This window comes from Lethenteron reissneri, chromosome 28 (assembly GCF_015708825.2).
Source record: "Lethenteron reissneri isolate LAM-NWPU_2019-01 chromosome 28, ASM1570882v1, whole genome shotgun sequence".
Classification (NCBI taxonomy): domain Eukaryota; kingdom Metazoa; phylum Chordata; class Hyperoartia; order Petromyzontiformes; family Petromyzontidae; genus Lethenteron; species Lethenteron reissneri.
Window position 1 is genome coordinate 6,209,867 of NC_083806.1, and position 13,129 is coordinate 6,222,995.

At 47.5% G+C, this 13,129-nt stretch overlaps 1 protein-coding gene across 1 annotated transcript in view; it reads right to left on the bottom strand.

Moving 5' to 3' along the window:
• Nucleotides 1-5,096, bottom strand: part of LOC133348868 (somatomedin-B and thrombospondin type-1 domain-containing protein-like) — a 38,684-nt gene extending 33,588 nt beyond the window's left edge. The window contains exon 1 of the mRNA XM_061561933.1: nt 4,426-5,096. Within this exon, the coding sequence (XP_061417917.1) occupies nt 4,426-4,774 (349 nt within the window). The 5' untranslated portion in view covers nt 4,775-5,096. The remainder of the gene's footprint in view (nt 1-4,425) is intronic.
• Between the last annotated feature and the right edge of the window lie 8,033 nt (nt 5,097-13,129).

Below are 13,129 nucleotides of genomic sequence, written 5' to 3' on the forward strand. Positions count from 1 at the left end.
CAATGGGCCAGCTCCTCCACAAAAATGCACCGCCATCATCATCCCGAGAAATGCCAAAACGCAGAAAAATACTCTCCACTGTGAGACTCCTCCCCCAGATCCGTTTTGATGTGAAGGTCGCGTTGTTGGCGGATCGTATTATCCGCAATAATAACTGCCGTTTGCTATGAAAGGTCACGGATAATAGGACGACTTCCAGGTGACTCGTCCATTCCCTCCTCGACTGCTACTCGGTCATTCGTCCAGGACACGGGCCGTCACAGAGTTAGTGGGGAGGACGCTAAAGGCAGCGTGACGACATCTCTCCCGACAAAGAGCTTAACAGCTCATCGGATTTCTCCAGGATAAAGAACGATTCTGATGCTGAAAAAAACCTCATCATGAGGATTTTTCATTTTCCCCAATCCTTGCTCGTTAAACCACCGCCGATGTCATATACACGCTCAAGGACAAAGTACAGGGGGGGGGGGCTCCACAGGTCACGAGAAAGGACCTCGGGCGTTTGCCCTCGGATATCTCTTGCCTGGGTTACTCTCCAACACAACGCATGCGGTTTAAACACGTAGGCTTTCGCGACCAATATTATTCACAATCAAGGTGCTTGTTGGGTTTCGCTGGATGTAATCACCAGCGAAACGTCGTACTCTAAATTGTAAATGTTGTGGATTTACTCTCCAACACACGAGTTGGCTGAAGTTGTAACTAACTGGCGCGTTGTTTACGTGACAAACCTTACTGGCCGTGTCGGGTGGTGAAGAGTTAAGACACTATTTATTATCACGTGATCCAACTCAAAAACCTTTATCACAATGCGTGCCACACTGCGCGGCTAAATTTCCGAACAGACATGATGTCCATAGCGCCATCGGGATAACATTTGCGGGTTGTGGTGGTGGCCTGGCACAAGCGTCGCGGCGACGTCACCGCCACTTAGTGGCGAATGGCGGTTGTTGTTGTTGGTGGTGGTGGTGGCGACAAAATACCCCCATTTGGGTGGCGATATTGAGAGTTCCTTTTCAAGGACTCTAAGGTCACAGGAGGGGTGGGGGTTGGGGTCAGAGTGTGTACCGTCACCCCCCCCCCCCCCCCATTGCTTCCACCACCCTGGGACTCGGGAGAGCCAGGGTGTGGCCTGGATGGTCGCCCATTGAACCGCAACGGGACACGGCAAATCCCTCCCTCCCTCCTCCTACTCCACAGCCTTGCGAGAAGGGCCAGCTGCCCCGCTCATTAAAAGCTTACACGCCTTCATTACAGTTGGGGGAGGGGGGCGGTCACTACTTTTAAGCCCTAACATGTGAGTGGAATGAAGAGACATGGGCACAAAACCGCAAATTTCACGTTGCCAGCGTCGTGACCAGATTTTGAAGAAGAAAAAGCGTCAGGGATGTACAGTTGTGTCCTCGGGATATATTCTGACCGACCGCCTGTTCCAAGCATTTTTTTCTAAAGTAAAAATAAAGAATACATGTTGTACCATTTAATTGTGCAGTTCTCATACGATGGTGGATTATTACATCGCAGTATTGTGAGATGTGGCGGAGGCTTCGGGAGGCCTTCATCCAGCAGTGGATTGACCGTGGATGATGATGATAATGATGGAATTGTACAGCTTGATCCATGTATAGATGCCCCACGAATTACTTATCAAAAAAAGGTGCTTTGATATGATGAAAGAGATGACTCGAAAGCTTTAGAGTGATAAGTGATTTTACACGTGTGTTGGCTTCAAAAAATGTTGATTTCTCTCCTCATTGTTTTATAGTGGGGTGTCTGTAAATGGATCGCTCAGTCTCGTTACATATTTATTGAGGGGTACTGGGGGGGGGGGGGGCAGTTTGCCATCTGGCCAACGAACATGAAACAAAAAAAATCAATTTTATTGCCAACAAAAATAAATCCTGGATTTTCTTTTTATTTTGTCCAAAGGGAAAAAGATAAAAGTCAAAACAAAAATAAATAAACTAAACAAGTACGTACTCGGTGCAAGGGGTTAATGAAGAGTCACTTAAACTGTGGTTTGTGATTGTTGTGGAAATTGCAGTTTATTGACAGGTCCATTATTCGAGTCCCCAGAGTGGGCTTTATCCTGCAGATCGTTGAGAAGGAGTCCCATTGGGGACCCAGTTCAACCTCGTGAACATCTGCGCCCCTACCCAATAAAACCCTCTGGGTGGATGGGGGTGGATGGGGGGTGGATGGGGGGTGGATGGGGGTGGATGGGGGTGGATGGGGGGTGGATGGGGGGTGGATGGGGGGTGGATGGGGGGTGGATGGGGGGTGGATGGGGGTGGGGGTCATCTTGGGGGGGGGTCCTCACACTCATCAACTCCTTGGCTAAAAACACAGCAATCAAAAATACACACAGTGAGCATCTCAGCAGCGCGTTTGGTGTAACAAGTTAAACCCAGCGATACTGAAAATATACACATTATACTGGTAGGAACCTCCTGGTTACACCAGCCCACAGGGGATTATTGTGTCCGTCAGTCCGTCGTGCATCCAAAAATGGGAGGGTTGGGGCTGGGTGAAGAGGGAAGGGTGGGGAGGGGCTGGTCACCCCGTGGTGCCCTTATAAAGCGCAACGTTTAACCCACTCACGCCGGCTTGTGCCCGCCCTCACAGTCGGCCATATTTGCGGAATACACCACGCCACCGTTGACCCTGGCCATTGACCGAGCAACCCAACGTTCCTACCAGCTCCCTCCGCAGGACAATGTGTTTTATGATTGGCAGGTCACTGACAAACCCCACTTGTGTGAGAGCGCATTGCGTTATGGGGCATGCCCTCCTTCATCGTGCGAACTTGCGAGTCACCCAGCCTTCTTCATCAGCCATGGCTCCTTGCTCGCTCGGCATCCCCTCCTCCTCCCCCTTACCCCCCATCAGTCTCGTCGTCCTCAACCTCTGTGGCGTGTCATAATTATCCACCCAGCACCAACCGCGCACGAGAAAATGTAGATCGCGCCATTTTCTCGGCGGGCAGGTTCCATTCATTTGGCTGCCACTCCCGTCAGCTTTAGCTGCACTTTAATCAGCTGCACTTTAATCAGCTGCACTTTAATCAGCTGCACTTTAATCAGCTGCACTTTAATCAGCTGCACTTTAATCAGCTGCACTTTAATCAGCTGCACTTTAATCAGCTGCACTTTAATCAGCTGCACTTTTGTTCCCGTAGATAACAGGTCGCCCCGTGGCCAGCAGCATTATCTCCGCTCGATACCACATGCACCTCCGTCTAAAATGGACAAACTGAGCAGCTGCACTTGACTCACCAAGTGACGACTCCCCCCCCCCCCCCCCCCCCCCGTGGCTAGACCCACCTTGGACCTCTATGCCCATGGGCAGGTTGATCTGCACTTGGTACACGCAGGGCCCATCCATAGGCGGGAAAATCACACTCCGTGGGGCCCCCCGACGCCTTCAAAACTAAACCGAAAGGAAAGTATTAACATCCGATACTGTGACGTCGAAGCTCGCCCCCCCCCCCCCCCCCAAAGCGCGGGGCCCGGGTCGGTCGCCCCAATTCGCAATACCCTAGGGACGGCTCCGGGTACATAAACACACATTAGTAATATTCTAGATTTGAAGCTTTCGTGACTGCAAGGATTCGTACTCTTAGTTCTTTCGGTAAAGTCACGTTGGTAAAAAATGAAATTTAAATTAATAAAAAAAAAATCACGACGTTTCGGAGGCAACACAAGTCTCCGTCATCAGGTGGGACCGTCACAGCCAGATTTGCTGCATCAAGTGATGCAGCAAATCTGGCTGTGACGGTCTCATTTTTTACCTACGTGACTTTACCGAAAGAACTAAGAGTATTATTATTATTGACGCGGTGTGTACGGTATGCGACCCTGTGGTTGTCTGCCAAATACTTTTGAAAGTCTTAAGCAACTCTCAGTACGGATGTTCCCAATCCTTGCTTTAACACCATGCCTAGAACCTCCATGGCCTGCCCTCGAGACAACTTCACTCAAGAAACCGTACATTCTTCACTTGTGGCTATCACCATAATATTAACCCACAGCTCCAACCCCTACGTCTTCCAGATTCACCTGTCGCCCCCTTGCCCAGGTTACAAAGGTCACAGTCGACACAGTGACCACGTGCCCATGTCCGTGCTGTGTCCGTGCGTTTTGTCGCCGTAACGTGGCGCCGACGTTGCCCGGCTAAAAAAATACAAAAAATTCTCCTGCACCGTATCCATGCCGCAGCCGTGATGTAGGCGCGCGACTTAAACCCATGACTGACAGACCCCACACTGCCCCCCACCCCATACACTAACCACGCTCACCTGCCCCCTCTGCACACCTGTACACAACATTCTTACCCACCCCCATGGCTAAGACAGAGAGAGCCTCGGATGGACAGACGAGCAGAGACACTCTGCCTGCGTTCGATCCACGTGCGCGTTCGACTTACCTGCGCTGGCGCACACGCGCCGATAGTCCTCGCAGCAGTCGCCAGTGTCTGCGCACGCCGCGTCGCAGTAGCAGCGAGCTCCACGCTTCTCGTAGCCAAAGCAGTCGGGGTTCCGCTCGGGGCAACAGCGCGGGACCCAACGCCCGGCACAACCGGAGGCTGATGACGAGGAGGATGATGATGAGGATGATGATGATGAAGGCAGCCTCGCCTGCACCACGACACGACCACGACCACCGCCACCACCACCTCCTACACGCGACCAGGAGCGAGCGGCTTCGCTCGGAGATGGCACCAGCAGAACCATCATCATCATCAGCCGCAGCAACATCATCAGCAGCAGCTGCATCGTGAGATGATAGCTCTCTTAAGCCTCCTCTTCTTCTCTGCGCGGCTGCGCTCGGAGTTGAAAGTAATTAAGGGGAGTGAGGGAGACTGTCGATTGCAATTGCTCAACTGGATAAGTCTCGTACAATACCCTCGTTAAAATATATTTATTTTAAAAAAATATATTGACTGTACAGTGTTCACCTGTGTCATGAACAGAATAGGCTGTCCTGTAGGTGAGCTGACGTGGGAATGGAGGCAACACGTGTGTTCGCCTTTCCCTTGATAACGATGGTGCTGCTGATGATGATGTTGTTGTTGATGATGATAGTGCTGATGATGATGATGATGATTCAATGACTGAGCGAGGGTCGGCCCAGGTCCTATCGTCGTCACCCACGGTGATGGTCTTGTGTAGTGGTTTGAACCAAATCAGACCCTTTAAAGCGGTGGGGAGGGGCTGCGTGGGTGGAGTATGCTAATCCGCTATATAATTATATATGGTTCTCGATGGACCACTGGACCACATTGCCTCTGCGGGAGAGAATGAGCGGTGCACTGAGTGGCTTGCGTTTGGATGAAGTTCGTAATAGATGGGCGGGCGGAGGATGCGAATCTACGCAACGGTGTCCATGTTGATTTGAAGCTTTCGTGACTGCAGAAATCCATACTCTTTGGTTCTTTCGGTAAAGTCACGTAGGTAGAAAAATAATAGATCACGACGTTTCGACCGCAACACAAGCGATCGTCATCAGGTGGGACAACCACAGGAACTGCTGAAGTAGTTTGTTCTTGCCGTGGTTGTCCCACGGTATACATGTTCCAGCAGAGCAACTGAGCACATTGGCCCGAGGAGAGAGTGCGGTGGGTGGGTGGGTGTCTGAGTGAGCAAAGGTGGCTCGCGAGGTGGGAGGCCAAGCCGTGTACATAATTACTGCGCGCGCGCGCGTGTTCTCGAAACCCGCGTGCGTGCGCAGTGAAGTGGATGGGCTCACCCCACCGTGTAATTAAACAAAGGCATAGGAAACCACGCCCTGGGAAGTGTGGGGTGTGTGGGGGCTGCTTGCCCTGGGGAGTTGGGATAGGGGGGGCGGGGGGCTTTTCTTGGGGGTAGGAGTGGGGTGGGAATAGGGGGGGGCTTGCCCTGGGGGATGGGGAGAGTGGGGGGGGGGGCTTGCCATGGGGGAATGGGGCAATGCAACAATTCACGTTCTAGGGTTCCCAATAAAATGGAGACGACTCAATCGCATTAATTTGCCGTGTTACTCGATCAAATTGCGTGACTCGTCATCGTTAGCCTCCAAGACACGAGTATGTTTATCATTCACAGCCGCGAGCGGCGTCGCGTGCTTGCGAATCAATGGGTTTCCAATTCAGGTGATTAACTACGGCAAATTGTTCGAATGAAAATTGCCCGGTTAACCAGATCACGTTAATAACCTGCCGTCGTGCAAAGGCACGCAATTGCGTCTCTGTCGTCGTTTTCTCCGCGGGTTTCCACGAAGTTCTTTCGCTCGACCAGTGGGGGGCTCTTCACCTGGGGTGCACGCCATCCCCTGGGGGTGCGAGATGCCCCCTTTCTGGGTGGTACGAGACACAGGCAGATATTTTTTTTTAGAAGGCAAATCGTCGAAAATACAAATTGAGCACGGGCACGTAAGTACACGGCTACTTTGTTTCATCAAAGCTATGTATGAATTAACATGATTCATGTAATTTTTTTAACGATTGGGAGCCAAATGGGTGCAGGCTGCGGTATCGGTTAAGATGTACTGTATTTGAGTGCCTTGAAAATAATTAATCAAATATAATAATAGGGGTTTTCTCATTTTTTCTGGCGACTAAACGGAAACCTTTTGCAAGGAATCATGTATTCCTTGTCGCCAGAAAAATGGGGAAAACCCCTATTTAATATATTTTGGTACTGGAAAAGGAGGCCTCATGAAATAATTAATCACTATTCTTGGGTGAAATCTGTCACGCGCGCAACTTATTTTGACAAAATAAAAACAAACTTTCAATCCGTTTACTCAACACAACGTAACGGATGTGTGAATCTGTTATTCTGTTCACGACTGGAATACTTATTTTTATAAGGACGTATAGCATAGCATAACGGAATTCGTCCTCATCTGTTTTCCAACCAACTCCTTTTTCATCATTACCACACACACAGGTACAACCTGATTACAAGTCACGCCCCTAACGTTTTGTTTGAAAAAACAATGTCTTATAATCCTGAGAATCCGGGTAGGGTAGTACACTTCAATATTTGGTAAAGAACACACTGAGCCGTGTTCAAACAAACAGCAAAATGTAAAACGCAGCATTGGCGTCTCTCTGCGTTTCGCAATCGCGAGCCTGCGCAGGCTGTAGTCGTCCATACCACAAAACTCCCATTCCCTTTCACCTGAATGGGGGGTGGGGGGTGCTGGATTGTGTTTAGTAACAAAGAAGCGAAGTTGCTCAATGCCAGCAACTGTGGAGCCCACAGCAGGGGTAGGGGAAACCTGCATTGCCTAAAATTAGAAACGCGTTGCTGGCACGTTGAGAATATTTCCCTTCGAGTAGCAGACCAGTGCGGCTACGATGCTTGTCGTCGGAGACACAAATGTGTATTTTGTTGTAGGGGGCACAGGTGGTGCATCAGCCAGTCATCTCGGTCATCTCGGTCAGTCGACCCGTGGCACCTGGGTCTGCCCCGTGACCTCCTGCCAGCGGGCGTTCGACACTTCACGTGGCCTCAAGGTGCACATAGCCTGAAACAAGCGTCGTGGTGACGTCCCCGCCACTTAGTGGCGAATGGCGGTTGTTGTTGTTTTGTTGTTTGGCTAAAGCGCAGCAAGTTGGCACAGTTGGGGGCACAGGTGGTGCATCAGCCAGTCATCTCGGTCATCTCAGTCAGTCGACCCGTGGCACCTGGGTCTGCCCCGCGACCTCCTTCCAGCGGGCGTTCGACACTTCACGTGGCCTCAAGGTGCACATAGCCTGGCACAAGCGTCGTGGTGACGTCACCGCCACTTAGTGGCGAATGACGGTTGTTTGTTGTGTTGCGTGACATTAAGAAAATGCTCTCGAGTAGGTCACGTGTCCACCGAGCTGTGTCACGTGAAGTCGTGGGCCGTGAGCATCGCGTGTCCCAGTGCGCACTGCGACCTCGTGCCGACTTGCGACCCCCGTCAGGTGCTGTGACGACCGTGAGCGTGGAAGACGAATAAAACGTGAAAAGGGGTCGTGTTGAAAGCAGTGGCGGCTCCTGCAAAATCTCTCAGGGGGGGCAAATGTCTGGATGATTGATAAGGATAAGGTCCACCCATGCAATGGATAAATTAACAGCTTAAGCATGTAAAGGCAACTTCACTTCTTTAATATTAATGACAATACATCTTGTTTGTTTCTATACTCACTATTAAAACAAACCACTCAAGTTTATTTTATTAAAGATTCCACTAGGTGGCGATAAATTATATTGTTGGATGAAACGTGCTTACGTATGATGACGTTAGCACGTATGATGACGTAAGCACGTTAGGGCGAGCCCTCCCGGAAGCCATAGAGAATGCATTGGAGCGCCCGCCGTTCGAAAAAAAAACATCTTTGAATGTAAGTCTATGGGGCCACTCGGGGCGATTCTCAGCCAGAGTGAAATCGCCCAAAAAGAGGCGGTACTCCACAGAACGTGACATGACGCTGATTGGACTATATCCAGAGGCACAGTGACGGCTAGCGTGACTCTGTGGATGAATGACATTGGTGGTGCGTCGCCCAATCGCCCTTATGAAGAAACCACCCCTGGTTGAAAGGAATATGTGGAGGGAGAGGGGGGGGGATAGGGTTTAGGGGGATTCAGAGTAAGGGATGGTGGCGAGTGGGCTATGGTCAGTGACAGGGTGGTTGGTTTGTGCGGTAGGGGTATGTGCTCGGTTGGCGAGTTTGTTACTATTGGGGGAAAGGATGGTAGCCAATTGACTCGTTCGGTTAAGGGCTCGTACTCGTGGTCGGTTGAATAACCGGTTGGGGTTTGGGCTAGTATGTGTGTGTGTGTATGTTGAACTTCTTTCGCACCGTACGTAGTCCACCGCGTGAATCGGAGGTGCGGGGGTAAAGACAGCGAACTAAATACAAACATCGGTTCTACAGAAATTAGTTTTTAATCTGGATTTAAAAGTGCCTTCCTGATATCGGAAGAACGTTCCAGACGGCCGCGAAAACGTGCGATGTGATGATCATCTTGATTCGATGGCGAGCCAAAAACACAACCAACCAGTTCGAGTGGTCAGTGGGTTCCCCACCCCCATTTAGTTATGGTTAAGGATCGTAATCATGGCTAGTTGATTCGTTGTTTGGGCTTTTACGAGCGGCTGGCTTGTTGGTTAGGGGTAGTGTGTGATTGGTTCCCCCCAACCCCCACCCCGATTTTCTATTGTGGCGTTTCCAGAGCCGCGATCTGCGCGTGTCCAATTTCTCCCCCCTGCGCCCCCCCCCCCTCTCCACGTATTTTCCATCCAATTAAATCCCGTCTCGTGTCCCAAATTGCATGCGGCGAGTGCAAATGGGGATGACAAAATACGCAGGTGGCTCCAATTTATTTACAAGTGACGCGTCGTTTCTATTTTTTTCTCCAGTCGAATCGAGTATTTGTGTAGCTCTGCATCGCGAAGCCAATTGGCCTTCGTTCACCCAAACCGTTGTCGGGGCTTCCCATCGCACAAGAAATCCGAACCCCTTCGGTGGAGCCAAGCGTAACGGACCCATGCTGTGATTTGAATTAAATTATATCGTGGTAGTCGGAGGATCCCTTGAGGGCTACAGGACCCGACTAAATGGGGTTCTATCAACAATGCCCACAGCATGCTTCAACAGAGGACGTAGCTGTTAGACTATGAGACCTCCTTTACCAGTGGCAAAATATAGTAATAGGTCTTTACCCTTTCAACTGGTACAAAAACTGACACCTTTATACAATGCATCATGTTTGCAATAACCACAACACAAGCAGTCAAAATGCAAACAAAAAGAAACAACTCTGATGATGATGATATGCACTGTCCTTGAAGTTGATTGGTCCACACTGATAGTGCGCTGTTGATTGGACCAATCAACTTCAAGGACAGTGCATATCATCATCATCATCAGAGTTGTTTCTTTTTGTTTGCATTTTAACTGCTCATGTTGTGGTTATTGCAAACATGATGCCTTATATAATGGTGTCAGTTTTTGTACTAGTTGAAAGGGTAAAAATATATTACTGATGTAGTTGTTATTGACATTTCATGCCTTGCCATAAGCAACACGTGGCTTTTCTACATGGCTTTTATATAGCCTATGGACTACACGTGTAAAATATTAATTGTCCTCATGAAGGTGAATTAAAAGATGTTGATTAAAAATACACAACATAAATGTGCCCAATTTTGATGTTTCATTTAGTTTATTTTAATCTGTACCCGATGTTATCCCAATTGTGCGAACGACACGTCATATCACAAATTATACATACATGAGATGAAGTATTCTTAGGTTTATTCGGTAAAGTCACGTAGGTAAAAACATAAAAAAGTAAAATAAAATAAAAAATAAAAATCACGACGTTTACAATCTCTCATTTACTTGATACAGCTGTCGTGGCTGTGACGGTACCACCTGAAGACGAAACGTCGTGATTTTTATTTTTTTTTATTTTACTTTTAAATGTTTTTTCCTACGTGACTTTACCGAAAAAAACTAAGAATATGAATCCTTTCAGTCACGAAAGCTTCAAATCTAGAATGAGATGAAGTATCCATCTCTCGGAGGCCAATGAACCCCTTCATGTTAGAGGATGGCGCACGTAAGTGGATATCACAGAGCCACAACCTCAGATTCGTTCAAGCAGAGAGCAGCACGTTGCTTGAGACCATCAACTCATGAAGAACCCCATTTTAATGAAAGGTGACTGCCCGATTTCGAACCCAGGATCTCAGTGATAACAGCTCAACGCTCTGACCTCTGAGCCACCCGGCCTGCAAGATGTTTAATTTCCACTCCGAGACCCATCTAAGCCTTCGCTCGTTAACGCCATTCATCCCAGGAACTGATAAAGCACCCCCTACCAATATTCACTTGTATGCATCGAGCAGAGGTGTTAATTTAAACCCAATTTTAGCAAGCCACCACATTTGTACAGACCTCATCTGGAGCTACATGGATGGTGATGTTTTTTTTAGATTGATGCATTCAAATTATATGCACCAACATGTATTTCTGAACATATATTTATTCTGCAGTATTTACGGTCTAAGATGTATGCATACCGATAGGATTAAAATAAAATTGCTACAAGGTTTTCTTCTGTTGTTGACCGCTGATAAGATCATTCAGAGATTTTAAAATAATAATGTTTTGTGTTCTGCCAGCACCGATGAGAACCTGGATTCAGATCCAGGGTTTAGCCACCCATCATTTAAAATGCATTCTCGATTTGTTTAGACAATGAATAGTGTCAGCTCGGTCACCAATGCGTGCATAAAAACACCCATCATATTAGCATGGTTGGCTATGTGCGGTGCGAAAGAAGTTCAACGTACAAATTCGATGTCAATGTTTTGACTAAGGTCCAAATATGAAAATTGAATATATCAGCACTGCAATGGTTTTATTATTTCAATAATGTATTTTGCTATTACAACCATACTTATCAGCGTAGGTGAAGCATGCTCAAACAAACCATACAGTCAACACGGTGCTGAAACGCCTGACACAGCGCTGTGATTTTGTTGTATTATAATTCCCATCAGGTGTCGTACTGAATTCATTGCCTAAGCCCAGGCACCAATGATTGCAAGAAAACCCCGTAATATTAAATCGGATTTTCGACATAATTTGGCTAAAGTCCAACTCTGAGAATTAAAATTAAAATGTTTTTTTTATTAAACGTATCAGATTTACTAGTCATGCAGCAACCATGGGGAAGGGCGCCCCCTCGCGTGTAGAATAAGAAGAGCGCTTGAAGGGATCTCGAGTTCTGTGAACACTTTCTTCTAACGATCTTACGATAACAAACGCGGTCGCACTTCTATTTTGAGAGTTGCGAATGGATTATTTGTCTCGACAAGACGAGATCAAAGTCCACAGTTGTAATGAAACTGGTAAAAAGGGGCATTCATCCCACACACATTTACAGCCTCTATTCACATGTAACTGTTATATTGTAAAGCATATACTGTATGAAATTGCGTTTGCATTGTACGGGGTCCAATGTTTTATAAGGAATATACTTGCCAATCACATCTGATAATTAATCGGCATTTGAGTGGCAAAGTTGACTGTTGATGAGACCCAGAGGTTCGAAACCAGAAAAGACTTTGCTTGCTTATGTTAATGCTGCGAGATAATATTGGACTGGAAAGCCAATAGGATAACTAAATAATATGTATGTGGGAAGACAAAATAAAAAAGGTGTCAGTTGTGTTGCCAGATAGAAGGGTAAAAAACCAATGATCATATTTTTTACTGGCAAATGAGGTTCCAATGGTGTAAATGCTTACCCCGAGCTCTCATACTCTGATGGTGCATTGCCTTTGAGTTGTGCGCCTTTTGGCGTCATCTGGTCCAACCCATGTGAGACTAGGCTCTAAGGAAAGCTGTCTCGGGTGTGGACCAATCAACTTCAAGGACAGTGCATACATTATCAGAGTTATGTTTTTTGCTTGCAATATGGCTGCAGGTATTGTGGTCTATGCAAACATGACTCCTTGTAAAAAAAAAAGGTGTCAGTTTTGTTGCCAGATAGAAGGGTAAAAAACCAATTATCACAAAATAACGTATTTGGTTTTACCCATAATGCAATGCGCATGACTTTCAAACACAGCTTCTACCATAATTATTAAAGATATTTGCATTTACATGTTACCAAACATAATTTTATGCATTTAATAACTCTAGTAATCCTTTTTAGGTCAGTGAACATTTAAAGTGAAACAATGAATGGTTAGATCCTACATGTATGTACATCTGTCAATATACATATATTCGAGAGAGAGAAACCTAACTTAACCAAAGCAGAGAGTAGTGAGTGCTAATTATTGTTTTTGGATCCAGGGTGTGATTTGAAGAACTAAATAAGACGTAACACTGAGTCTTGTTATTTAATCAGATTCATGAAGGCATACAATCAAGTTATGAATGACAATGTTAAACACGACACCATTGGCCTTCCGAATCCCCGACAATGGAATATATTACTGGTAGGAACCTCTTGGTTACACCAGCCCACAGGGGATTATTGTGTCCGTCCGTCCGTCGTGCAGGGAGGGGCTGGGTGGGGAGGGGTTGGATGGGAAGGGAGGGGCTGGGTGGGGGGGTTTGGCTGGGTGGGGATGGGAGGGTGGGGAGGGGC